The 26,253-nt window shown below is 38.2% G+C and overlaps 1 protein-coding gene across 1 annotated transcript; it reads left to right on the top strand.

Annotated features, from left to right (window-relative positions):
- Positions 1 to 3,111: 3,111 nt before the first annotated feature.
- ND-39 (NADH:ubiquinone oxidoreductase subunit 39) lies at positions 3,112 to 14,874 on the top strand. The gene is made up of 4 exons (XM_067791294.1): positions 3,112 to 3,392; positions 3,503 to 3,944; positions 4,016 to 4,381; positions 14,196 to 14,874. The coding sequence occupies exons 1-4, from the start codon at positions 3,353 to 3,355 to the stop codon at positions 14,587 to 14,589; spliced, it is 1,242 nt and encodes a 413-aa protein (XP_067647395.1). The 5' UTR covers positions 3,112 to 3,352; the 3' UTR covers positions 14,590 to 14,874.
- The last annotated feature ends 11,379 nt before the right edge of the window (positions 14,875 to 26,253 follow it).

Here is a 26,253-nt window from a genome sequence, read left to right as displayed (position 1 = left end):
TTCTTGGAAAATTTAGGCCTACAGCTTACAGCGCCTTATATAAAAAAAGAGAAACTTTACCAAGGGCTAAATTTTCTCGGGAAATCGGGTAAGAGAATTCAAGATTTGGATCAACACGATCAACAGCCGTCTATTTCAACAAGATCGGAGTTAAAACCAGACAAAAGTACAACAAAAAGAAGTCGATGCCAACTATGCCAGAAGTCAGATAGTAAAACTGGATTAGTCTGTACCAATTTTGAAACCTTTGTATGTCAGGAGCATTCTAAAACGATTGTTTTATGTGACCGATCAAATAATTAAAAATTTGAACTGTCTAGATATAATTTTGCCATGAATTCAATTTTATTTTTTTCTTGAATTTAAATAATTGATATTATATTTTTATTCCATACACTGTATTTAAATATGTGTTTCTTGCTTAGTTTTGCGAAATCAAAAAGGAAAAGATTGAAATAAATGCTGCTAAAAGTATAAAATATTTATTAATTTTAGATAAATATAATAGGCTATATTTTATAAAACATTTTAATATGTTAAATTAGTTCTATACCACAACTTTACCGCTTGGGTCAAATTTGACCCAAAGAACTTGAACGTCAATAATTTTGAAGAACTTATGAAGGTTAAACCCAATTAGGTTGGTAGGAGGGATGGCATTTATTTTGGCAACATAAAAGCAGTTAAAGATAAATATTATAAACGTTTCGGTCGTTTTAAATCGAAGAATGTGACAAAGCGTTTACTACCTCATTTAATGCTGCAATATTATTAATGGGATAGTGTAATGGTAAGGCTACCCCTATCGGCTCTAGACGACAAGACTAAAAGCTTTTTCGTGTATTTTTATGTATTCTCGGATTCCATGCTCAGCTCGCATTTAGCTCTAAGCGACACGTACATGTGATTTTTGATGCAGCATCGTACGCTAACAGATGGGCATATTGCATGTATTTGCATGGAGAGCGACAAATAGCGCATCAGCTATGAAAAACTGAAAAATGTACACTCATTGAAAACTCATTTGCACACACAATTTACATTTTAAATCTTCATGCGATTCTGTAAATTATTGTGCACATTGTTTTGCGGAATGTAAAAGTCTTATGTCAGTGAGAAAATATTCATCAAACGCCATGAAAACAAAAAAGTCATTCTGTAACAGTGCGTATGAGTTTTGAATGTCATAATAGTGTACACTGGCTGCCAAGAAAACTCACGAAGTTTTTATCAGTGAGTTTTTTGTTCACAGTTTTGCTTTACAGAATCAGAACTTCAAAGTTTGCACAATTTCTTGTTTACACTTTAAAAGTCACAGTTAGCGAATAGGGCCCCTGCTTCTCAAGTCTCTCAATGATCCAGAACATTCCCGTGAGAATTGAGCGTGAGCCGGAGCTGTAAAACTCACTGGATGACTGCATCTGACAACCTTCCAATTTTAAAAATCCAGGCCACATTAGGCTGCACTACGCAGCACTGCACTGCACTACAAAATATTCTTTGCATGTATTCTTATGAGGCAATTCACACTTAGCGTCAGCAGCACTGCGCGAACCGGCACAGCGCGGCAAATTTGATCAACTAGGCAAAAAAGCCGCGTTGGGAAGTGTCGCGCAGTGCTGTTGCCGCTAGGTGTGAATTGCCTCATAAGAATACATGCAAAGAATTTGGCACCAAATTTTTTCAATCTGGGCAAAAGAGTGTGGAACTCTCTTTCCTCATATCTTGAGGATGAGATGTCTTGGACCCATAGCCACGACCTTTTTCTTTTCCTTTCCCCTTCTTCGCACAAAAATGAAATAATTACACCTTCTAAAACTGTGACGTCCATTTTGCAAACAAAAAAAAACACAAACTTTTGCCGCAATGTGTCGCTCGATTGCCGCTTAATGTGAATTGCAAAAATATGTCACTCTGTGAGGCGCCGCTGCCGCTACGTGTCGCGTAGCGTAATGTGCGCGTACCTTTATAGAAAAACTTATGTGAATGGTATATAATGAAAATTTCTTTTATTGTAGCATGTATTCATGGCGCAACGATACAAGGTGGCAGCATGGAACAGCTGATTATAAACTTTTTTTTATTTGATTTGATACATCAAAATACGGCGCAGTACGATTTTGACATTTGTCCATCGAATTTACAAAAACAAAGTACATGAAATTTTTATTTATTGTTGTAGGTATGTCACCATGCTGCCACCTTGTATCGTTCCGCTATGCATGTATTGTAGCATTGTTTACTATATAGTTTGGCAGCTTAAGTAGAGGTTATGTTGCGAATAGAGTGGAAGGCAGTGGACTAGGCAGTCGTATGTCATATAATGAAGGAATGGTGTTCGGAGTTTTTTCAAAGTTGAAAAAAAAATGATAACAGCTGTAATATAAATAAAACTATTGTTTTAATAACAACAAAAACGCCATATATATTCTGTATACATAAAGGTAATAGTCTAGTTGAGGGGTCGACTGCTAATACGCTACCAAAAATACCGAGTGTGGTGTCAAAAGACGCGTATTAATCTCGAGAACAAGAATCCGAAGGCGGAAAAGAAAAATTTTATCCCTGTCCGGAGATATTTGCAGTTGAAGTTGGCGATTTCCCTGTGGTTGTTGTTGTGTTCATACCCACAAAAAAAATTGTGCATCACCGTGGCGGTAGCCACGGTTATACCACACACCCGGACTTGTCATGGCGTAGCCCAGGGTTATTTTTTATAAGCGCGGCCGAAGGCCGCCAACGCAGAAAGATGTTCTGCGCAAAAATACTATGGATCCGACCCCCGGTTTCGGAGGTACCCGTGGGTCTTTTTTCGGTTTTCCGTTAATATCTTTTGAACGCGTTAAAATTTTTATTTTCCGCCATCGGATTATTAATACTGATGTCAAGACGCGTCGTTTGACACCTCTCTCGATATTTTTGGTAGCGTATTAGCAGTCGACCCCTCAACTAGACTATTACCTACATAAATTTATAAGGAGTATCACACTTTAAAATTTGAATTAAATAATCTAAAGTTTTTTTTTGGAACTGAGTCGAGAACTGTGCGTGTGAATGTGCGAATTTTCACCGATCAGCTGTTAGTTGCGCTACTTGGTAAAATTTACAATGTATTGTAGTTTGAAACTGATTTCCCAAAATTTGTTGGCACGCAAAAAAAAAACGTCAAATTTTGACATTATAAATTAGACGTGGGGTTGTTTATTGTATAATTGCAGCTTTTTAGTTAGGAACGACTGATTAAAAACTTTTCGGAAATTATACCCAACTCAACTGCCTTAGAAGACTATTTTCGGCACTGCTACAACAACAACACTATATTCGGGAGCGAGCAAATAGGAGTTAACGAAACATGGCCTCACTAATATTGCGACGCAAAGGGCAGTTAGAAAGTAAGTAAATGAAAGCCAATCAAAATAAGCAAATGATAAAAATAAAAATTATGTAACTTTTTGAGCTAAAACCATCCATTTGTTTATATGTTTAAATTTACTTTCTTTAGAACAACAAGGCACTGCAGCTTTAAGTGTATTCTGCTTACGTCAATCCTCTTCAAGTTCCTCCGATGCCCCGCGTCCTCTAAAAACCACTAACCTGAGTTCTATGCGACGGGGCACCGGCGGACGCAGCAGCTTCAATGGCATTGTTGCAACCGTCTTCGGATGTACCGGCTTCGTGGGACGATATGTGTGTAATAAGTTGGGTAAATCCGGCACCCAAATGATTTTACCCTATCGTGGTGATCACAGCGAAACCATACGTCTTAAGGTATGTGGCGATTTAGGACAAGTCCTGTTTCAATTTTTTGATTTAAGAGACGAAAAGGCTATTCGTGATGCTGTAAAGTATTCAAATGTGGTAATTAACTTAATTGGCCGTGAATTTGAGACAAAGAATTTTAAATTTAATGATGTTCATGTGGAAGGTGCTCGGCGTATTGCAAGGTATGCTTGGTTGCTTTGGATTATTTAACAATTTCGTACTGAGTGTGCGCATAACTATGCCATTTAAACAGGATTTCCAAGGAAGCTGGCGTTGAGCGGTTAATTCATTTATCCGCTCTGAATGCTAACCCCGAACCAATAAGCTATGTTATCGAAGGGGGCAGTCACTTTTTGAAGAGTAAATACCATGGTGAATGCGCAGTGCGTGATGAGTTCCCTGACGCAACAATTATTAGGCCAGCAGACATCTATGGTTCAGAGGATCGTTTTCTACGTTACTATGCTCACATATGGCGTCGTCAGTTCCGTGGTATGCCACTTTGGTATGCTGGGGAACGTACTGTAAAGCAACCAGTTTATGTATCTGATGTTGCGCAGGCTATTTTCAATTGCGCTAAGGATCCTGATACCGCTGGACAAGTTTACCAAGCTGTAGGGTGAGTTTTAGCTAACATTTTTTTAATCACTTAAGTCATCATATAAGTTTTTGTTATATGTAAGAATGTTAGTTTAGTTTTTGCAGCGGCAAAACATGAAATATCTCTTTGTGACATATGCTTTTTATTTACATAATGAGATTAAAGTGATCCCAGTAAAAGAACGTAATGAAATGCTTAACAGGAAGTTTGGGCTGAATTCCAGCACACCTGGACATCCAACAAAAACCGCTTGTTGTAGTCCCCTCCAAGGCAGATGAGATAAATAATTCCGTAAGCACTATAAAGCGGGTCGGCATCTTAGAATGTAACGATTAATTCCAAAAAAATTAGAGGAAACCCTCAACCCAATTCCTGCAGAAAAGGAAATCAGTCTGGAGGTTAAATTAAATGGGGTTAACCAGGAAATCAGTCTGGCTCAACTCAAACACTGTAATATGTGGGGTAATATCTTACTTATACCGAATCAATTTCGTAACACCCTATATTATCTTCCTCTTCCATTTCTCTCTCTCTCCCCATCTCCAGCTCCCCCTCTCCTACCTATTATTTTCCTTTTTCTACTTCTCACTAACATATCCAATTTGTTACCCATATTGTGAAAACACAAAAAAACCCTGGTCCATATTTCAGGTCTATAATGAAATGGGTTGTCATATGGAACTGAAACCCACTTACAAATCATCTATTATTATAAAGTAACCAACCGATTTTGCATTAGTTTTTATATACAACATTGACATATTCAAAAGGTTGCTTTAATAATAAATTTCAAACAAATCGCAGACAAATTACTCGAACCTTGTCCTCTTGCTAGAAAGAAATGCCTCAGTTATTAAGCTTGCATATTAGGAGCCCCTTTTCTAAAAGTTTAGTATATGACTCCATTAATGAGAGTGTTTCGAATAGGCCGGCCTCCGGCCCAATTCCCGGAAAAAAGTTTCCCAAATAATGAGCTAGTCAAGGGGTAACCTGTACCACAGCTCTGGTTCTCTTCTTGGAAGGATAAGAAAGAGAACGGCTCAAATTGTAAATTTAAAGCATGCTCAGTCCACTTGAACACCCACACAAAATTGGATCAAAATCGGCCCAGTCGTTTAGGAGAAGATCAGTCACAAACACACGTAGAGAAGAAATATATATGTATATTAAAATAGGTCGGCCCCGGTCCACTTCCCGTAATGAAAAGCTTCTTAAATATTACCTTTGTCACAGAGGTATCAAGTTTTGAAGAGGGTCGCACTATAATTTAGATTTTTTGGAATAGGTCGGCTTCTGGTCCAGTTTCTGGAAAAACAAGTTTCTGGAATAATAAGCCAGTCACGGAAGCATCCATAAACCGAATTTCAAGCAAATCGCACCGTACAACATTTTATTTAAAATAGGTCGGCCCCTGGTCCATTTCCCGACATTTGTTGTGAAAAACAACCATGTATATTACCGTTCATTTTCGCGTTATACGGGGGTGTGGCTTAGGATTGATGCACCGACCCAGCACATACTATTATACATATATTTCATATTTCTATATCTCAGTCTATGGCATTTAAAGCCCTTACAGACTAGAAAACAATGTTAAATTAAAATTAGATAATTATTTAATAGTATAGTACATAAGTTGAGTATAGACACAATAAAACTTACATGCTATGAAGAGATTGGCCAGCACATTTATCAGTTTGAAAAGATATCAGTAAGTATTGTTTTAAAAGTAAACTTAGAAAGAGCAAAATCAATAGCTGAAGAATCAGAGATGCGATTAAAGTCGGTCATAGCTCTAAGCAAAGGTGCGTTTGAAGCATAGAGGGTTCGGACACAATCCGTATAGAAAATAGGTATATTACGAAGAGGCCTTATAGGGATATGGAATCGGAGACTCCTGAGGAGACAAGGTGCATCAACTACACCATTAATGATGATATTAACAAACGTTAGCGATAGGACAGTTCTTCTGTATTCCAGGGACTCTAATTTGATAAGTGAGCACCTGGATTTATAAGATGGAATCGGTTCAGAAAAGTTCATCGAGCGCAGCGCGAACCGAACAAACGCTTTCTGCACACGTTCAAGCCTAACAATATGGCATTCATGATACGGCTTCCAAATAAAACAGGCATATTCCAGCTTCGAACGAACTAGTGCAGTGAACAATAACTTGAGGGTGTAGGAATCCGTGAAGTCTGTGCAGGAACGCCTAATAAAAGCCAGAAGTGAATACGCCTTAACAATAGTAGAATTTATATGAGTCGTGAAAAAAAATTTCGAATCGAAGGAAACACCCAAGTCCTTTATCTCGTTAAGAGTTGAGAGGTGGGTACCATCGAGAGAGTAGGAAGAGGGAATGAGGCCACATGATTTAGAAAAGCTTACAAGAAAGCATTTGCTAAGATTTAGTGGCAAGTTATTGGCACGACACCAAACAGCAACGTTATCTAAATCAGATTGCATTTTAGTCACGTCGTTTGAGTTTGCGATGGTATTAAAAATCTTTAGGTCATCAGCGTATAATAGAAAATTAGAGTGCTGGAAGCAGGTGGAAATATCGTTTATAAAAATTACAAAAAGTAATGGGCCAAGTATGCTACCTTGAGGCACCCCGGAGGTGGCTGTGAATGTGTTTGAAGAGTTATTGTCTATAACCACAACACAGCTACGCTGGTGGAGGTATGATTTAATCCATGATAAAAACATCGAGTGGAAGCCCACGCGAGTCAATTTAGAAATCAGGATAGAATGACTAACTTTATCAAATGCTTTTGAGAAGTCGTTGTACACAGTATCAACTTGACGGCCATTAAAAGAAGATATGCAAAAATCAGAGAAGATAGATAGGTTTGTTACAGTGGATCTACCGGCCATAAAACCATGCTGATTTTCAGTGATTAGAGGTTTAACAGCAAAGTACATTTTTTGTCTCACAATGTACTCGAATAATTTTGAAACCGATGAAAATTTTGCAATGGGCCTATAATTCACGACATTGTTCTTGTTACCACACTTGAAAATAGGGCTGATGAAGGTTATCTTCCACGCATCAATAAATTCGCCGCACTCTAAAGATTAGTTGAAAATTAAAAGGAGGGAAAATGCCAGAGCCAAACAATTTTTCAAAAGATAAGACGATAAGCCGTCAATATCAGTATGGGTAGATGATTTAATATTCCATCGACCCTGCGGGTCTTCCGGTGGCGTAACGAAATTGGAGCAGAAGAAGGCTGCAAAAAGATTGGCCGCTTCAGCTGTTGATGAAGCATGCTCAGAATTATAGATGACTGAGGCAGGGATACTTGAGCATCGTTTTTTTGAATTTACATAAGTCCAGAATGCGCTAGGGTTTTCCTTAATGCGGATTCAAAATTACGAACATAGTTACCATGGAGCCTCTTGCCTAACGCTTTGAATGATTTGGAATAACGCAGGTATTTCTCTTTATACGCCATTAGCTTAGTGGCCTTGAACTTTTTGTAAAACCTATTCCTCTGATTCTTAAGCCTCTTTAGTTTTCTAGTATACCATGGTATTCTGTAACACCGCTTCATTTTCTGAGGTATATTGTTTATGCAAATTTGATTTACAACATTTTTAAATAAGCTGAAGCATCGAGCAAGATCACATCCCCGAAACAGGGCTTCCCAATCAACGGAAGAAACTTCCTGATATATACAGTCATAATTTCCACGTCTAAATGAAAAAGTAGGATCCTCATTCAGAGTTCCAATACTTTCGAAGTTATAGAATTCTACTTCGAGGATAAGCGGAAAGTGGTGCAAACCAGAGCACGACAACGGTTCCAGGCATTCGGTGACCGTACAGCTAAAATTATCATTAAGAAAGACAAGATCAAGAATTCTCGACAGTTTATTGGTGAAGCCGTTGATCTGAGAAAGACTAACACTTGAGAAACTGTCAATAAGGTAAATCTCAGAAGTGGTGTTTACATTGTTCGGAACCAATGAGTAGTTATTAATGACGTAAGACCATTCAATATTAGGTAAATTAAAGTCACCCAATATGCAAAAGTTACCACTATCACAAGAACGAACTAAATCAGTAATATTATCTACATGAGACTTATAAAGTGAGTCTAGACTAGACGGTGGAATGTATGACACACAGATAAAAATTTCAGAGATGCCGCGAACTGAGACACACAGTTGGTCCAAAAGCGAGTCTTGATCCTTCAGCTCCACAAGCGACGAGTTGATGTGCCGGCGTATGGCAATTAAAACTCCACCGCCTCTAGAGAGTCCAGTTACGGAAAAATCGCGATCCTTGCGATAGACAGTGTACAGGTCAAAAAACTCAGCATCAAGGAACTCAGGATTTAGCCAGGTTTGAATAAGAACGAACACGTCATAGTCCACAAGCGAACTAATATTGTACATTACGTTAGACTTAGTTCGCATTCCGGAGACATTTTGAAAGTAAACACTCAATTGCTTTTGGGTGCCATTTATGGAAATATTATCAACTCCCTGACCTTTTGAACAGGACGGTAGACAGCTATCAAGGTATGTGCTGCTCTCACAGCACAGGTCTCTTAGTTTTTTGACGTATTGACATGCTTTTTAGAGTATACATGAACCACAGAATGAGTCGGCCAAAAGGAAGTATCCAGTACCTTATCAAAATATTTATCAGGAACCGATATTTTGAAGGAAGATATGTCTCTCGCATATTTAAAAGTAAACTTGAAGACATAGATGCCACTATTTTCAGCTCCAAGCTTAGTGCAGATATAATTAGAAATGTCTTCTTCCGATAGTGATGCATGCAACCTTGATACAAAGATCACTTTACGAGGCGGAACGGCTTTCACTTCTCTTCGAACATTCTGAAAAACAGCAGGCTGTGTTGAAATGGAGGCCAAATGATTAAGATCTTGGCCCAAAATGCCAGCAGCAGTTATGCAAATGATGTTTGCAGAGTCTCTTCGTCGGGACGCAGCCGGAGAGACAGGGCAGCCGTCAGTAGAAACAGCAGCAGGCCCTGCAGACGGAGCAGCAGAAATAGATTCAACCGTATTAGTAGCATGGTTAATTGACGGCGCACTACTGATCGCAGCAGTATTAGTATTGTCTGTATTTGTAGCAGCATTAATTTTAGGATCAGTGTTAACAGGTTTATTAGCAGGAGTGGTAGCCAGATGTGCAGTAGGGAGAGTGCGTGAGGTACTGGGCAAAGGCGAGAATGCCAAGAAATCGACATCTGCAGAGCGACAACTATCACAATTAATATTATGATTGCTTTTAGCACTAAAAGTACGAGAGCTAACTACATCTGTCTTTAGGGCATTTATTTCTGCGGCTAATAAAGCCGTATTAATATTATTTTCGTGTTGTTTTGCTCTTTTTTGGTGTTTTTTGCTATTTTTTGCACCATTATTGTCAGTCACATTACTTTTATTGGTTTCGTTGTTGTAATGCAACGGCACTATGTTCATATTAGCTTTTAGAGTATCAATTTGCGCGGCCAAATCTTTGAATTTAATTTCAAAGGCAGTCATTAGTGCTTCTAACCCACTTTTTTGTGTAGCAATCACAGACTCAAATAGTTTACAGAGTTTTTCAGGCCCATTAGCACAGTCTGGGCACAGGTACCAAATATTATGGTTAGATTTCATCAGGTTCACCTCATATTCGGCGATAGGCCCTGCACAGCAGGCGCGATGGAAGAGCTGTTTGCAATAGCCACTACATGGGACAATCTTAGAATCAGATCCGAAACCTTTATTGCACTTTCCACAGAAATCATCCATTGTTTATAGCAGGCAAAACGATAAATTAAACGCAAAAACAATAAAAGAATAAGAGCAGTAAAAAACACGTCTTCACTCTCCTAACAATTTAAGAAATAATTAAAATGGAAAATATCAGTTTGCCGTCCTAATAAAGAATGTAGGTATTTTTTTTAAATTAGTTATTGACATATGTGTCTTACATATTTGCGTATAAGGATTGTAGGATTCTAGAATTTTTTTTTCAAAGTAAGCCAATCAGAGGTAAACCACAGATAGATAAATAATGGTTGAAGATTACACTGCTACCATTGGTCTATTGTGCCCTCAACGCATCCAAGCCGATTTTCTTGAGAGTTTAATGTGGGAACGCTCTGGCCATAGGGAGCCCAAAAACTTAGCCCTATGTCTTGAATTGCGTCGCATTCCGTTTGTCATTTGAATATATACCCAATTTCTGCATATAGCTGTTGAGTCTACAATGTCCTGTAAGAAAAGTAGTTAGAGCTCTTAGGTTATTTTTGAAAAGCCTATGATGACCATATAGCGATTTGTACTATAACATGTTATTTCATTTCATTTATTTGTATTTGTATTTATTAGGCAATTCATCCCAGCATAACAATTTGGCAAAAATTATTTTACAGTGCTAGTCGGTAAAAGGCATAAAATAGGAACAATTTAAGTTTCAAAGCTAATGACTATGGCTAAGAAAAGGTTACAATAAATAATATATTTAATAAATAGTAAATAAATAAATAAACGAATGATAGAGTACATTTGCTTAGAAGAAATCAGTATTTTAATTGTCTAGTTTATTATAGAAACTTGTTAATTCTTTATTGAAGAGCAGAGCATTGCTTATAAGCCTAAGTCTAGAAGGGAGCGAGTTCCAAAGACGTATGGAAATAATGAAGAACTGGCGATCAGATATTAGCATACGATGTCTGAAGTGGGTAAAGAGAACAGATCTAGACGACTGGAGCCTCCGATACAGATAGTCAGGTTCCCTCATATATATTAATTTATGTAGCGTATTGAGCGTTTTAAGTTTAATAAGGTTATCGAAAGAAATGTTTAGCAACCTGTAAGCATGATGAGAGACGTGGTCAAGTCTTTTCAACCCATAGACGTATCTAGCAATGTTGTTATAAACAACGTTAAGTTTCCTATTACATACATAGTCACAATTGGAGTAAACCTAACAACCATACATGAGCGTAGGTATTAAGTACGCTTTTGCTATTAGTAGACGAATATGTAACGGAGTAAAATATTGTGTAAGCCAGAAGCATCCCATACACTTTTCCCACTGTGCGGAAGATGTGATCTTTCCATGTCAAGGTTTTGTTAAAAACTACACCTAGATTTTTTGCCGTGTCAACGTATTCTATAATAGTGTTGTCTAACATTAAATTTTCAATTCCACTTTTATCTAGTGACCTTCTATGAATGACTATACATTTCGACTTCTTAGGGTTAAGACATAAGCCGTTCATAGAAGCCCACGTACCAATTTCACACAAATCGTAATTTAAGTTATTAATACATGAACTGGTACGATCACTAGGACAGCACATATACAATTGTACGTCGTCAGCATAAATGTGAATATTACAATACTTGAGAACACCAGGAAAATCGTTTATATACAAAACAAATAACAGGGGACCAAGGATTGAGCCTTGTGGGACTCCTCTTAAAACATTGACGAAGTCAGACTTTCTGCTACCAACACTTACTGCCTGAGTTCGGTCGGCCAAATACGATCTGATTAGGGCTGTTGCACAGTTGGAGAAATTAAATAGGTTGTCCAGCTTCTTGTAGAGAACGGTGTGGTCGGCCGAGTCAAACGCTTTTGAATGGTCGAGAAGAGTCAGGAAAGCAGTAAAATGTTTGTCAACTTGTTCTCGAATATCCTCTATCACCGATAGGAGCGCCGTTTTACAGCTACGATTTGACCTGAATCCAGACTGGGAATCTGTGAGAAGGTTATTATTCTGCACATAAGTATTTATCTGGCAGTGCAAAATTCGTTCGACGACCTTGGAAAGGAAAGGCAGAACAGCTATAGGTCTATACTCCTTGTTTTGCTTGGGGATCGGGATTACCTTAGCAACTTTCCAACATTTGGGAAATACACAGGACGTCATCACAGAGTTAACCAAGTAGGTTAAGTGAGGAAGGATTTTAGGAAGAATTATTTTTAAAAATTTCGGACATATACCATCGAACCCCATAGCATTAGACTTTACTGAAAGAATGGCTTGAACGACATCACAATCATCGACACTAGCAAACTCAAGAGGACCAAAATCAACATTATCGCGAATACAATAATTGTCAGCACATATATTGTCAGTTGAGATTGGCAGATTTACAAAATTTATATTTATCTCGTTAATGTCTACATCAGGGAGGACAGAAATATCGCATTTGGATTTTCCGATACCAATATGTTTAATCGACTTCCAGGTTTCCTTCGAACTCAAAGCAGCACTAAACTTGTTATTATAAAATTTCTGCTTAGCTGACCTAATGGCTTTGTTTGCAGCGATCCTAGCTGCTTTGAAGTAGTTGTGAGCCTCCAGGGTTTTGTATCTTTTCCATCGTGAGTAAGAAAGGTTACGCTGGTGAATTATGTGTTTTAGATTGGCACTAAACCAAGGGGTATTATTGTGTGTAGCAGCTTTGAGTTTCACTGGCACATGGTTGTCGAAAAGCCTAATAATATGGTTCTGTAGGAATGATGCCTGATCATCGACCGATGTCAGCGTACGAATCAAGCTCCATTCGACCGACTCCACCGCTGCATTAAGGGAACTGTAATCTATGCTTCTAAAATCACGATACGTAAAGGAACATTGGATGTGTGACGTTTGGAAGTTGTAACTAAGAAATATCAGATCGTGTTTTGAAAAGCAAGATGCCGACAATTGATCGTAGTGGAGCAATTTCAGGGGATCATTCACAAAAAATAAATCCAGCAAAGAAGAATTTGAGTCAGTAAAATGTGTAGGTGAAGTTAAATTGGTGGGAAAAAGTCCAAGAGACTCCATACTTAGCTTTAGAGTTGAGTCGACGAGAAGGTTGGAGTTGAAATCCCCAGCGATGATTATATTATCATAGCTTATAAGTAGAGGCTCGAGAAATTCAATAAAGCCAGAGAAGTCAACTCCACGATTAGGTCTGTATGCACAGCCGATAAGAAGCCTTTCATTATTTACAGAGAACACGTTTACGAACACTTATTCGACAGAATCACTTGGACTAGCACTGCAGCAAAGTTTACAGGATAAACTACTTTTAACATATTTATTTAAATATTTTCCTAGCACAACAATTACAATAACAGTAACTTAAATTTTCTTGAACCTGGCGCATTGCCCCAGCGCTCTTCTCCCTTTTCCCTCCCTTCTAACAATAAATCCCTCCTTATTTCCTGTGGACCAACTGGCAGAAGCGGCCGGGAACATAGGCCAGCAATACTCTGGCCTGGAACATAGGCCAGCAGTACTACGCAGTGCGATTCTAGTTCGCTTAGCTTTTCCACTTACTCCAAGGCTAGCGATAAAGACACTCCTCGAAGGCCTGTTGTCGAGCGGAGTGTTATCGGTGTTGATGGTCCTTTGCCGGATGCAGATCCGATACTTTCTGGTAACAAGCACCATTAAGGTACTGGCCCGACCATCTCGGGAACGATTTGGTATGACCACATTGAATCTTCTAGGTCATCCCGCCCCCACCCCCCGTTCCATGAGGAACTTTGGGTCGTCAGATCCGCGCCTGCTAAATATGTGATACATTCATACTTGTAACAGGATTCCCCTCGCGTGGCTAAGTTTAACAATTGGGTTGCAGAAGCTTTGAAGTTATAAAGCTTTGTATTGCGCTTATCAACCCTTGAATCCAAATTTTCCAGGTAGTCGGTGTGATCTCAGGTAAGGAGAGTAATAATAACATAGATTAGAAGATATATTGTTTCCTATTCCAACTCACCTGTCCCTAGCTTTCTCATAAAAGAAATCAAGGTAGTCTCTGCAATCACCGTATACTAAAATGTTTTTATCTTTACAGACCCAAACGTTATCAGCTGAGTGAATTGGTTGACTGGTTCCATCGTGTTATGCGTAAAGATCCAAAATGGTGGGGATATTGGCGCTACGACATGCGTTATGATCCTACCTTCGTCCTTAAAACCAAATTTACGGAGCTTATTTGCCCTGGGGCACCCATTGGCAATTTGTGTTTGGAGCGTGTTGAGCGAGAATTTGTTACCGATGTTGTGCGCGCAGATGTACCATGCTTAGAGGATTTGGGTGTTCAACTGACAGCTATGGAAGATCAAGTACCATGGGAACTGAGACCATTCCGTGCTGCTCAATATTATGATGCCGAATTGGGTGAATGGGAAGAGCCTGCCCCACCAAAAAATATTGGAAATCGGGAGGAACTGCGTATGTTCGCATAAAAATACGGTAGCGGCAACAACGCTAATAACGAAAGCTCAACAAATCAAAAACAAAATGGAGCAAATGAAAGTTGGTGGCGTTGGTGGCCACGCAGTAATTTGAAGAAGAAACATTTACGAATACGTGAGCTACTTTTCTTTGTACTTGTTGTGCGTTCTTTGTGGTATGGCGTGACATCTAGTGAATTGTGGTCGATTATGTACGTTCTTGGGGTAGACTTCAATGTTAAAAAATTGGTCAGAAAATAAATAAAATAAAATTCTATTTAATTATGAAAACTGAAATGAGTTGCAAAAACAATTTTTTAATTTACCCGCCCTTTGGCATTGCTAAAGAGCACCGCAATATATGTCCGGCTTCCCACGATAGACGGTTCTATGTACCGGAGCGACCCGGGAAAACCCGACCAAAGGCTGTCGTTTTTGCGTTACCCCAATCAATTTGTTGCGGCCTTCCCACAAGTTGTCATGTTGTTGTTGTTGTTGTAGCAATGCTCGCCCCACCTAATAGCCGCGACCGATCACAAATTGTCATCAATATCCTCTAACGGGAGTCCAAGGAAACTTGCCGTTTCAACAGGGGTGGACCATAAGGAAAGGGGTGTTAGAGGCGTTGATTCCACATTACAATTGAAGAGATGGTTGGTGTCATGTGGGGACACATTGCAACCGGGGCATACATTTTGTATGTCGGGGTTGATTCTGGATAGGTAAGAGTTTAACCTGTTACAGTATCCAGAACGAAGTTGAGCAAGAGTGACACGCGTTTCCCTGGGGAGTATGCGTTCCTCTTCTGCGAGTTCTGGATATTTTTCTTCAAGTACTGGATTCACCGGGCAATTCCCGGCATAAAGGTCCGACGCCTGTTTATGGAGTTCACCAACGACCTGCTTGTGTTTTTTCACTTCATACGGCTGGGTTCTCAGGTGCCGTATTTCCTCAAAATGCTTACTGAGATGACTCCTTAAGCCCCTAGGCGGTGCTGGTTCATCAATCAGATGTCTGTTTGGATGCCCAGGTTTCTGGGTATTCAACAGGAACTGTTTGGTCAGCATCTCATTTCTCTCCCTGATGGGGAGTATTCTCGCCTCATTATGCAGATGGTGTTCTGGGGACATAAGAAGACAGCCCGTGGCGATTCTGAGAGCAGTATTTTGGCAGACCTGTAGTTTCTTCCAGTGGGTGATTTTTAGGCTTGGCGACCATATGGGTGACGCGTAGCACGTAATCGGCTGGCTAATTGCTTTGTATGTAGTCATGAGCGTTTCTTTATCTTTTCCCCAAGTACTGCCAGCAAGGGATTTGAGGATTTTGTTACGGCTCTGAATTCTCGGAACAATTGCGGCTGCGTGCTCACCAAAATGTAGATCCTGATCAAACGTCACACCCAAGATTTTGGGGTGTAGGACAGTCGGTAGCGTGGTGCCCTCGACGTGGATGTTCAAAATGGTCGACATTTGGGACGTCCATGTTGTAAATAAGGACGCGGAAGATTTAGTCGGTGATAATGCCAGGTTTCGCGAGGCGAAAAAACTGGAGAGATCAGGGAGGTAGCCGTTTATTTTATTGCATAGCGCATCGATCTTTGGGCCTGGGCCTGTGGCCATTATTGTGCAGTCATCGGCGTAGGAAACGATTGTGACTCCTTCCGGTGGCGAGGGTAGCTTAGATATGTAGAAATTAAACAAATGTGGGGATAGGACACCACCCTGTGGCACACCTTTTTTAATTCTCCTTGGTTTTGATGTTTCGTTTCTAAATTGCACCGATGCCTGCCGACCACCCAGATAATTTGCGGTCCACCTTTTAAGACATGGGGGAAGGGTAGACCCTTCCAGGTCTTGCAGTAACGAGCCATGGTTGACCGTATCAAAAGCTTTTGATAGGTCTAGCGCTACGAGTACTGTTCTATGGTGGGGGTATTGATTTAAACCGCAATTTATCTGGGTGCTAATGGCATTTAGCGCGGTGGTTGTGCTATGGAGTTTTCTGAAGCCATGCTGATGAGGGGCCAGCTGCAAATTTGCTTGGAAATAAGGGAGCAAAATGGCTTCAAGCGTCTTTGCCACTGGCGATAGGAGAGATATCGGACGATACGACTCACCTATGTTAGCTGGTTTCCCAGGCTTTAGTAGCGGGACCACCTTGGCCATTTTCCATTTCTCAGGTATGACAAAGGTGGAAAGAGACAGGTTGAAGACATGCGCTAAATATTTGAAACCCTCTGTCCCTAGGCTTTTAAGCATCGGCAGGGCTATGCCGTCTGGGCCAATGGCGTCCTCAACCTCTTTAGCGGTGATGGTGATTGGTGACGCGCTGAATTTATGTTTATGTGCGTGTCTATTGGCTCTCCGTCTATCTTTGTCGACCGTAGGATGCATTATGTATTGTCGGCAGAAAGCGCTCGCGCAGTTTTTCGCGTCCGACAGCACTTTGTCGCCAAAGGCGATGGAAACTTTGTCTTTGTGCTTAGTCGGATTCGATAGGGACTTTACTGTGGACCAAAGTTTACCCGCACCGGTAGAGAAGTTACAACCTCTTAGGTGCTCCTCCCATTTCGCCCGCTTGTGTTCATCCACAAGCAATCTGATGCGTTGGTTTATATCCCTTATTTGGGGGTCGCCTGGATCAAGCTGTCTTATAAGGCCACGTTCTCTCGCTAAGTTTGCGGCCTCCGCCGGGAAGTGGGCCGGATTTCGGGAATTCTCCCGGCGGGAATGAAATGTGCCGAGGCGGATTTAATGACCTTACGGATGGCACCCTCCCCTTGGCGGGCATCAGTCGGGATAGGGAGGGCAGCAAAGCGGCTGTCTGTAAAGGATTTATATTCTTCCCACTTTCCTTTTTTGAAGTTTATGAAAGTGCGTTTTTCAGTGACGATGAAGTCGGCGGTACGCTCAAGCGAAATAAGTGTCTAAAATAAATCTTTTTAGAGCGGTCATACTCGTGCTAGTGGGTCACGTGCAAGGGATGGTTGCATTACACGCGTCCTTTTGGGCTAGATCTGAACATTCGTCGACCCCGTCACTTTTACAAATCTTGTGTGGCACCTTTTGTATACGCCTAAGGCTGTCTCATAGTCTGCGCCAGAAACCCAACAGGACTTGCGACATAGCCTTCCTCAAGAGGCTAAACTCATGACAAGATTTGGTTTGCAGACCTGCTCTGGGTACAATGTCCATAGAAAAGTTCGTGAGAGCGGACTCGCATTTATCAGACACCACTCAGTGTAATATAATCTATTTGATCCCGACATCGGCCACAAGGACACTGTCCTGGAACGTCAAGGCATATCTGTCCGGTCAGGTGATGCAACTTTAGAAATTATAAACATTTACATCCCTCCTGTCACTTGATGCCCCAGGGGATACAGCGCACTGGTGAAAATCGCATTATTCTAGGTAATTTTAGTGCGCACCACAATCTGTGGAATTCTGATCTACAAGCAAACAGCAGAAAGGAGATGCTGGCGGATCAAATGGAAGAAACGGCGTTCTGCACGATAAACGGGGACGCCCCAATACGTATGGTAGGAAGATGTCGCTTTTTGCCGGCAATATGTATTGCATTCCTCGGTTGACAAATCTAAACGGCAGGACGTCAAAGACGCACATAAGCAAAAACATAGCGCGTCTTCTATTACCCTCCCCGCCAAAGAGGAAGATGCCATCAAAACATGTTAAAACATCAAAAGCAGTAGCGCTAGATAGCCATGCTGGTGCTCAAAAACAATGAAGGATTCAAATATCTAGCACATGTCTTCAACCAGTCTTTGTCCACCTTCTTCAGCCAGGCACACGAAGCCATTCTGCTCTGCCTGCAGTAAAATACGGCACGTTACTGCTGGACTTGGAAGGGTCTCCTCTTCCTCTCTGTCTCAAAAGGAAAACCATAAATTATGTTTGGTCGGCAGGCATCGGTGCAATTCAGGAACGTAACATCTAAACCCAGAAGAATTAAAAAAGGGGTACCACAGGGTGGCGTCCTATCCCCGTTTCTGTTTAATTTCTACATATCGAAACTTCCCTCGCCACCAGGAGGAGATACCATTGTATCCTACCCTGATGACTGCACGATAATGGCTACAGGTTCCGGCGCACCCATTGATGAGCTATGTATGTAATAAGATAAACTAAAATCTCCCTGTTCTCCCCAGTTCTTCGCCACGCGAAATCTGACATTGTCGTTGACCAAACCATCGGCGACCTTATTTACAACTTGGACATGGCAAATGTCGACCATATTGGACATCCACGTCAAAGGCATTACGCTACTGACTGTCTTTCACCCAAAAATACTGGGTGTGACGTTGGGATCTACATTTTGGAGGGCATGCATTCGCAACTGTCCCTAAAATCCAGAGCCGTAATAAAATCTTTAAATCTCTGTCACGTACACGTTGCTTTGGTTCCCGCTGGTGGCCCTAGCTAGCTCAGTACATTTGGCAGGCCGTGGTTCTCAACCCGCCATCTTGGAACCGGACGCACACATATATTTATTTTCTTCCGTTCAACCTCTTCGGATTCACTTACCCACCGCACACCAGGAATCCCACCCAACCTTGGACCGCTCGCATTGTGCAACCTACTCTGCGGTCACCCTAATGCCATGCTCCATACTCCTACTTACCTCCTCATCATTCCATCCTTACATCCCGCCCCAAAAGAAATTAGCAAGCCATATTACTTCTCTTTTCACTTCAATAACGCATTTTTAATAAACATAATCTTAAAATCTATACACGAATGAAATAAATCTTATACAAAAAAAAATCAAGTTTCGTTTCGATTCAATAATTTTTTTTTTTTTTTTTACAACTTAATTTATATATACATATATGCAAATTTGAGTTTACCACATTTGGTTTCTTTCCTCGCAAAAAAAAAGTATGTCTTTACACAGACATATAAAAGAAAAAAACGTATTAAAAACAGTATTTATGAACGTATAAAGAGGCCTATAAATATAATAACTCTAAAAAGAATCAAAATGTGCTCATAAATTCCATATAAAAAAAAAAAATGTATGACAAATATTCCTTTCGACTATATTTCTGGGTCTTTCCGTCGCCAAAATCACCAAACTCTTATCTACTCAATTGGAGTTATATAAAAAAAAAGTTTTTAAGCACACCCTAATTCCTGCCTAAAAGAGCTCTTTTATGTAGGGATTGGGGGCTTATTGGTGCAGGGTTTATACCCTCTCTGGAAAAAAAAAGTAAAACAGAAAAAAAACAGCCTGATTAGTCGTTCTGGTATATTTTGTGACTGATAGACACCTTACAATTTTGTAAAATTTTTGATCTATTATGAACATTACGTTTAAGACTAAAACGGATAAGATTTATAGTGACTCGGATATATGTCAATGCACATCAATGTGATATTCAAATTTTATACAATTTACAATTTGGGATAAGAAAAAAGCAATTTTTAGACTACCCTGACTCGTTTGTTAATTTCTATCTACCATAAAAAACTTTTTGCTGAATGCTATAAAGAGGTGGGTCGCTCCAACGTTGGGGCAAATGGCTTAGGTGAATAAACAAATCCAATTGGACGCAGCTTTCCGAGATGCAAATAAAAGGATTTATAGGTGATGAGATGCTATAGTGTTACTGTACATAGTGTTTGTACTCTTTACTTTAATTTTTAAAATAATTTTTATTGAGTTTTCGTGTTAACTTAAAATTTTTGAATAACTTCAAAAAAAGAAAATTCTAATTAGTTTTGAAAATATCTGAACTCAAAAATAAACAAAATATAAATTTTTAAGAATAAAATAAATATTTGGTTAACCACCAAATATATTGGCGATTCTACCAACGGACCTAAATTTTTATATAAGTCTATACGTGATACAATTACTAAAGGTGACGCTTTAGGTATCACAAAACTAACCAATAAAATACCGCAAATAAAAGTGTAACTAAGTGACGTGCTATCAAAGAAAATTTGTTTTAGTTACCTGAACCAACTTATGAAGAAAAAACTTAATTGGATATACATACATATATATTACGTCTGATGGGTCAAGTAAAAACACCATCATCACAATACATCAGAGCTATGACAAAAATCTCTAACAAACAAATATGTGATTTTTAAATTAATATACTAGAAAATAAAATAAAACAGATTTAATATTTACAAGAATTATTCAATGCAAAAATCAATGAATTTAAATTAAACTGCCGCTTAATTTTAATAAAAGAGACCAAAAAATTGTGTACCTAAACGAAAATCGTGTTTACTAATAACAAAACTAAGAAGCTTAAAGTAATTTTAAAGAACTACTGACCCATTGACAAAATATTTTCACTTTCTATCTGATATTTAAATCAACATATACTCTTGGCATTGAAGAAGTGAAAGAATATGCGAAAATGTTTGAAGTCGACTTACGCACATCATTTACTGTACACACACATCATTTTATGTACTCAAAATTTATTAAGATAATACCGCTAATTCCTTCCTACAATTCATTTATATATCGAAATAGTTTAATATTCAACGAAACATCGTCATTTTGTATACCATTTGTTGGAATCATTCGTAACCTTTAACGTCCTCTTCACTAATTACAAAGCCATTGCATAACAAAGCCATTGCATAACAAAACCATTGCATAAACAGCAACAACGATGTATTTAATTGTCATCACATCAAAAAACGCAATTGATTCGCTTTACAATCATCAATCAACTACTTATTAATTTTAATATTTTTTTACTAATTTAATTTTATGTAAGTATAATTTTTATTTTAATATCATATTAAAAATTTTCCAATTATAATTTAAATTAAAAGTTTAAACCTTTAAACTTTCAAATTTATTTTAAGATTATTTTTGTATTTTAACAATTTTAATATAAATTATTTAAATTTACTTATTTTTTATATAAAATTAAATATTTTATTTAAATTGTTAACTCCCTTACCAAAAAAAAAATCTTAAATATTTCCTAATTTTCAAATTTTTCATTTAATTTTTTTTTCATATGGTTCTACGTTCACCAATACGAACACAAATTCGGAAAATCAAAACAATTATACAAATAACACAATGACTCACAATACAACTCAAAATTCTAACATTAATACAACACAAAACAACATCTCTAATATAACACAAGATACTTCAACACAAGATAATTTTACAAATTTTCCTTCTACTAAATCTATTAAATTACCACAATTTTGGCAAGATTGTCCTGATGCCTGGTTTTTACTTGTTGAAGGACAATTTGAAATTAATAATATCACTCATGATAATTTAAAACTTCAAAATGTTCTAATTACTCTTCAACGAGATACTATTTCTAAAATTTTAGATGTTATTAACCCTCCTCCTCTTTTTAATAAATATGATACAATCAAAAAAATTCTATGTGGAAGATTTTCTCTTAGCGAAGAAAAACGATTAGAACAATTATTTTCAAAAGCTGATCTTGGTGATCGTTCACCATCTGAATTATTCAGATTTATGAAATCTTATAGTAGGTTCTGACTCCATAGTTAGCCAAGAATTACTCTTTAAATTGTGGATTCGTAAATTACCACAAGAAATACAAATTCATTTGACTTCCAATAATAATCAAAACAGAGATGAAATTATTATTTTAGCTGACAAACTTTTGGATTTAATCAATATTCCTCATTTTTCCAAATCTCCTGTAGTCTCAAGTATAAATAATAATATTTTAGAACAATGCGTTAAAAATTTAACTGAATTAACCACGGCTATTTTTCAAAATTTAAATAAAATTTCTAATAATATTAATCAATTACAGATCCGTTCAAGATCTAAAGATAGAAATAGATCTAAATCTCGAAATTTTTCAGGATCAAGAAATTTTTCAAACAATCGTAATTTTAATTCACAAACAACTATTTGTTGGTATCACAAAAAAATTAAGAATAACGCTCTCAAATGTATACCCCCATGCAATTTTAATCAAAATCATAATTCAAATTACGAACAAAATTTAAACTGAAACGATCCATTATGACGGTGACGGATAATGGAACTATTATTAAACCTCCTCGTCGCCTATTCATATTTGATAAATTCAATAAACTTAATTTTCTTATCGATACCGGTGCAGTTGTATCAGTTATTCCCTTTTCTAAATTTAAAATTTATAAAAGAAATTCGGATCTTACTTTGACTGCAGCAAACGGTTCTTCAATTGAAACTTTCGGTACAAAACTACTTAAAATTAAAGTTGCTGGATCTCCTGGATTTTCTGATATTTTCTCACTCAAAATTCCTATTGTCGAAAATAAGTTTTCAAAATTACTTAATGAATTTCCATCTATTACCTGCGAACCAGATTATACTAAAAAAGTTAAACACCATACGGTTCACAGGATAGAAACAAAAGGTATTTTACCATTTTCGAAACCCAGACGTCTTGATCCAATCAAACTTAAAATTGCTAAAACTGAATTTGAATTTTTAGTTAAAACTGGTATATGCAGACCCTCAAATTCTCCTATTGCATCTCCACTTCATCTCGTTCCTAAAAAAGAACCAAATGATTGGAGACCTTGCGGAGACTATCGAAGACTTAATTTTATTACTACACCAGATCGGTATCCTTTACCACATATTCACGATTTAACAATTGATTTAAAAAACAAACAATTTTTTTTCAAAATTGATCTTGTGCGTGCCTACCACCAAATTCCAATGGCAGAAGAAGACATTCATAAAACTGCAATAACTACCCCTTTTGGAATGTTTGAATTCGTAAGAATGCCCTTCGGTTTACGAAACAGTGCTCAAACTTTCCAACGCTTTATTAATGAAGTATTTTCTGATTTCGATTTTGTATTTACATACATTGATGACATTCTTATTGCCAGTGATAATGAAGATCAACATATAAATCATTTAAAATCAGTTTTCAAAAGACTTGAAGAATATAATTTAAATATTAAACCTGTCAGGGGTGGGTGTTCCCCGCGTTGGGCGTACCTTGTCCCGCTCGAGGGATGTTAGAGGGTATAAAAGGGCATAAAGCCGGAGGCCGCTCTCAAGGGTGTCACCGAAGTTCGCCTGAAAAAGACAAAAGAAAAGTATCCTAAAGTAAAAAGTTCTTATAGGCAGGTTGTAAATTATTTAGGTATACTTCCCGTAAACTCAACATTCCAGGGTTCCTACACCTCGCCTCCCACGCCTCCTAGTTTCCGCACTGAAAAAGCAAAAAGAATAAGAAAATAAATTAAATTAGTTTGGGCATAAAAAGCAAAATTGCTTATATAAGTGCAAATTTTTTCTGTTGGGTAAACCAATCATCAAAACTACAACCACATGAAAATTGTCCACTTCCACTGTAATCTTTCTTAATTAAAATCTTAAATATCTATTACCTCTTATGACCGGCCGGAAGCTTTTGCTCGTCGTTGGACACCTCCCCGGATATTTTTTTTGGACACAACTGGTGGTCGACCACTGCTCCAAACTTTCCACCTTCTCCTTTTGCTACAAATAATGTGGTCCCTGCGCCTTACGTCACATGCAGATGAAAGCTGCTTCCCCAATATCATGGTGCAACGATATTATTATTATTATTATTATTATTAGTATTATTCCGCTATGCCCCATATCCAGTCTTGAGGCGGGGATAGCGCATAAATGGCAGCCACAGGGTCTCGTCCATCCATAATTATATTATGAACACTTCATCACCGGATTTAACACAAAATAATAACACGAACAAGTAAAATAATTTCCGCGACTAAATTTGCGCACGATAAAAAAATGTAAACAAGCGAGAAACGTCAAATTAAAGAAAACAACAAAATTCCCAATATGGTGAAATTTGTAAAAGCTTTTTGGTGAGGGTTGCCGGACCGCAGCGAAAGGGATGATGAAGGAAAATAGGATCAGTCCAGGAAAAGGATGGATATAGGGTAAAGAAAGTGCTATTAAGATTGGAAATGAGGACAATAGGAAACGGTATGTAGAACCGGTGTTGCTGTTGGATTCTGCTGGTATATATAGGGCATAACAGTGACAGAAGAAAAGAATAATTCTAACTGTGGGCACGTATACATCGTGAGTACGCTGTGAAAATTTTTTGTAATAACCGGTGTATAGAAAGTAAAAATTTTTCCCTGTGCGCGTAAGGTCTAGTAAAGACCAAAGTCGGAGTTTCTAAAATTTTTGTTCGTGCTGTCGGGCAGAATGTCCATAAACCGAAATTAAGCGCTCGTATAATTTAAATTTTAATACCCGTGCAGCCAGTAAACTAGAAGAGACCATAAGTTCCGGATTTTAATGGTGGTAAATCATCAACTTTAAGATGGTAAGTCAATCTGAACCCAAAATCCTTTTTTCTTAGGCCCTTTCCAATTATCCTTTTTTTTTGTATTGGCTTCGCGCCTTGGTGGTGATTCACGCCAACCCAATTTTCCCAAGTTCTGTCAATAAATTTTTGCTAAAAATTCTGACCCAGCACATTGCGTGTATAGTTGCAGATTTCTATGAAAAGTAAAATTCGATTCACGTTCTTAGTTTTTCGTACATTATTTAATTTTTTCCTTATAACTTTCTTTTTTGACATACATACATGCATTTGCTTTTGTAGCAATGTAATCCACCTAATCTACTATGAGGCGTGACTGCCAACTTGGCGCTCAGGCACACCATTGTACCTTATGGTAAATTGTACCTTTTTGTTCCGCTAGGTGGGATACCTTTTCCCATAACGAAAGCTCTGCCGAGCACAGGGAAATTCTTCAAGCCGACACACTAGTTCACCAAACAATGCTATAATTTTCACCCATAATTCGTTCAAGAAACATTGCCATAAAACTATTGCGTGCCGGAAACCCAGCGAACAAACTACATTTGGAACCTCATTTGATTATATGTACATTTATATGTTTTATGTATATATCGTTTAGTTATAAGATTTGTATTTGATTATATTGTCAAAATATTAAATTTTTGAATATTAATTCGTGACGGACGTCCACGCGTCAACCCAAGCGTTTACTCAAATATACGGTTTTTTTTTGTAAATAGCGGCGAGAAAGCCCAGCCCCTAGGAGTCCCTTGACCACCAAAGAGAGCTCTTTTAGGTAGGATAGGACCCTGGTAGGGAATATAAAATTTTGTGCTCATATTAAGCGGTTCTAATGTTTGGTTTTTGGTAGCGTTGGCGGGAAGTCCCGAAGTAGTTTGCGGAATTAATAATAATTAATAAATTTAAAAAAAATGATTTCGTGTAAGCCGAATTAGGCAAAGTAAGAATTTCCAAGAAATTCCATGCTTTACTGATATATGTAAGAGAAAGTTTTATATGAAATAATTACATGTGGCTGAGTCCAACATAAGTCTAAATTTTTGGTCTTGTTAAACATTACATGTAAATCATACATCGAAAGTAAAGTTTAAGATATTTTTTTTCATAAGGTTGTCTAGGCATTATATGTATGTATGTATTTACCTATATTTTATTGACATAAATATGTTACATTGAAATTAGAAAAAATTTAAATATGGCGTGCTAAATTAACAGAGTGGGGAGGGGGAGATGAACGAAGGGTAGGTGGTTTGGAACGGAGTGGAGCAAAGGTAAGATAAGGGGACCTGTAGAGCGATGGAAAGCGAGCGGTCCAAGGAAGGGTGGGCTTCTTGTGGGGTGAG

This window comes from Eurosta solidaginis, chromosome 5 (genome assembly GCF_040869045.1).
Source record: "Eurosta solidaginis isolate ZX-2024a chromosome 5, ASM4086904v1, whole genome shotgun sequence".
NCBI lineage: Eukaryota > Metazoa > Arthropoda > Insecta > Diptera > Tephritidae > Eurosta > Eurosta solidaginis.
The sequence above is the reverse complement of the archived record's forward strand: the minus strand, read 5'-3'. Positions and strand labels throughout refer to the sequence as shown.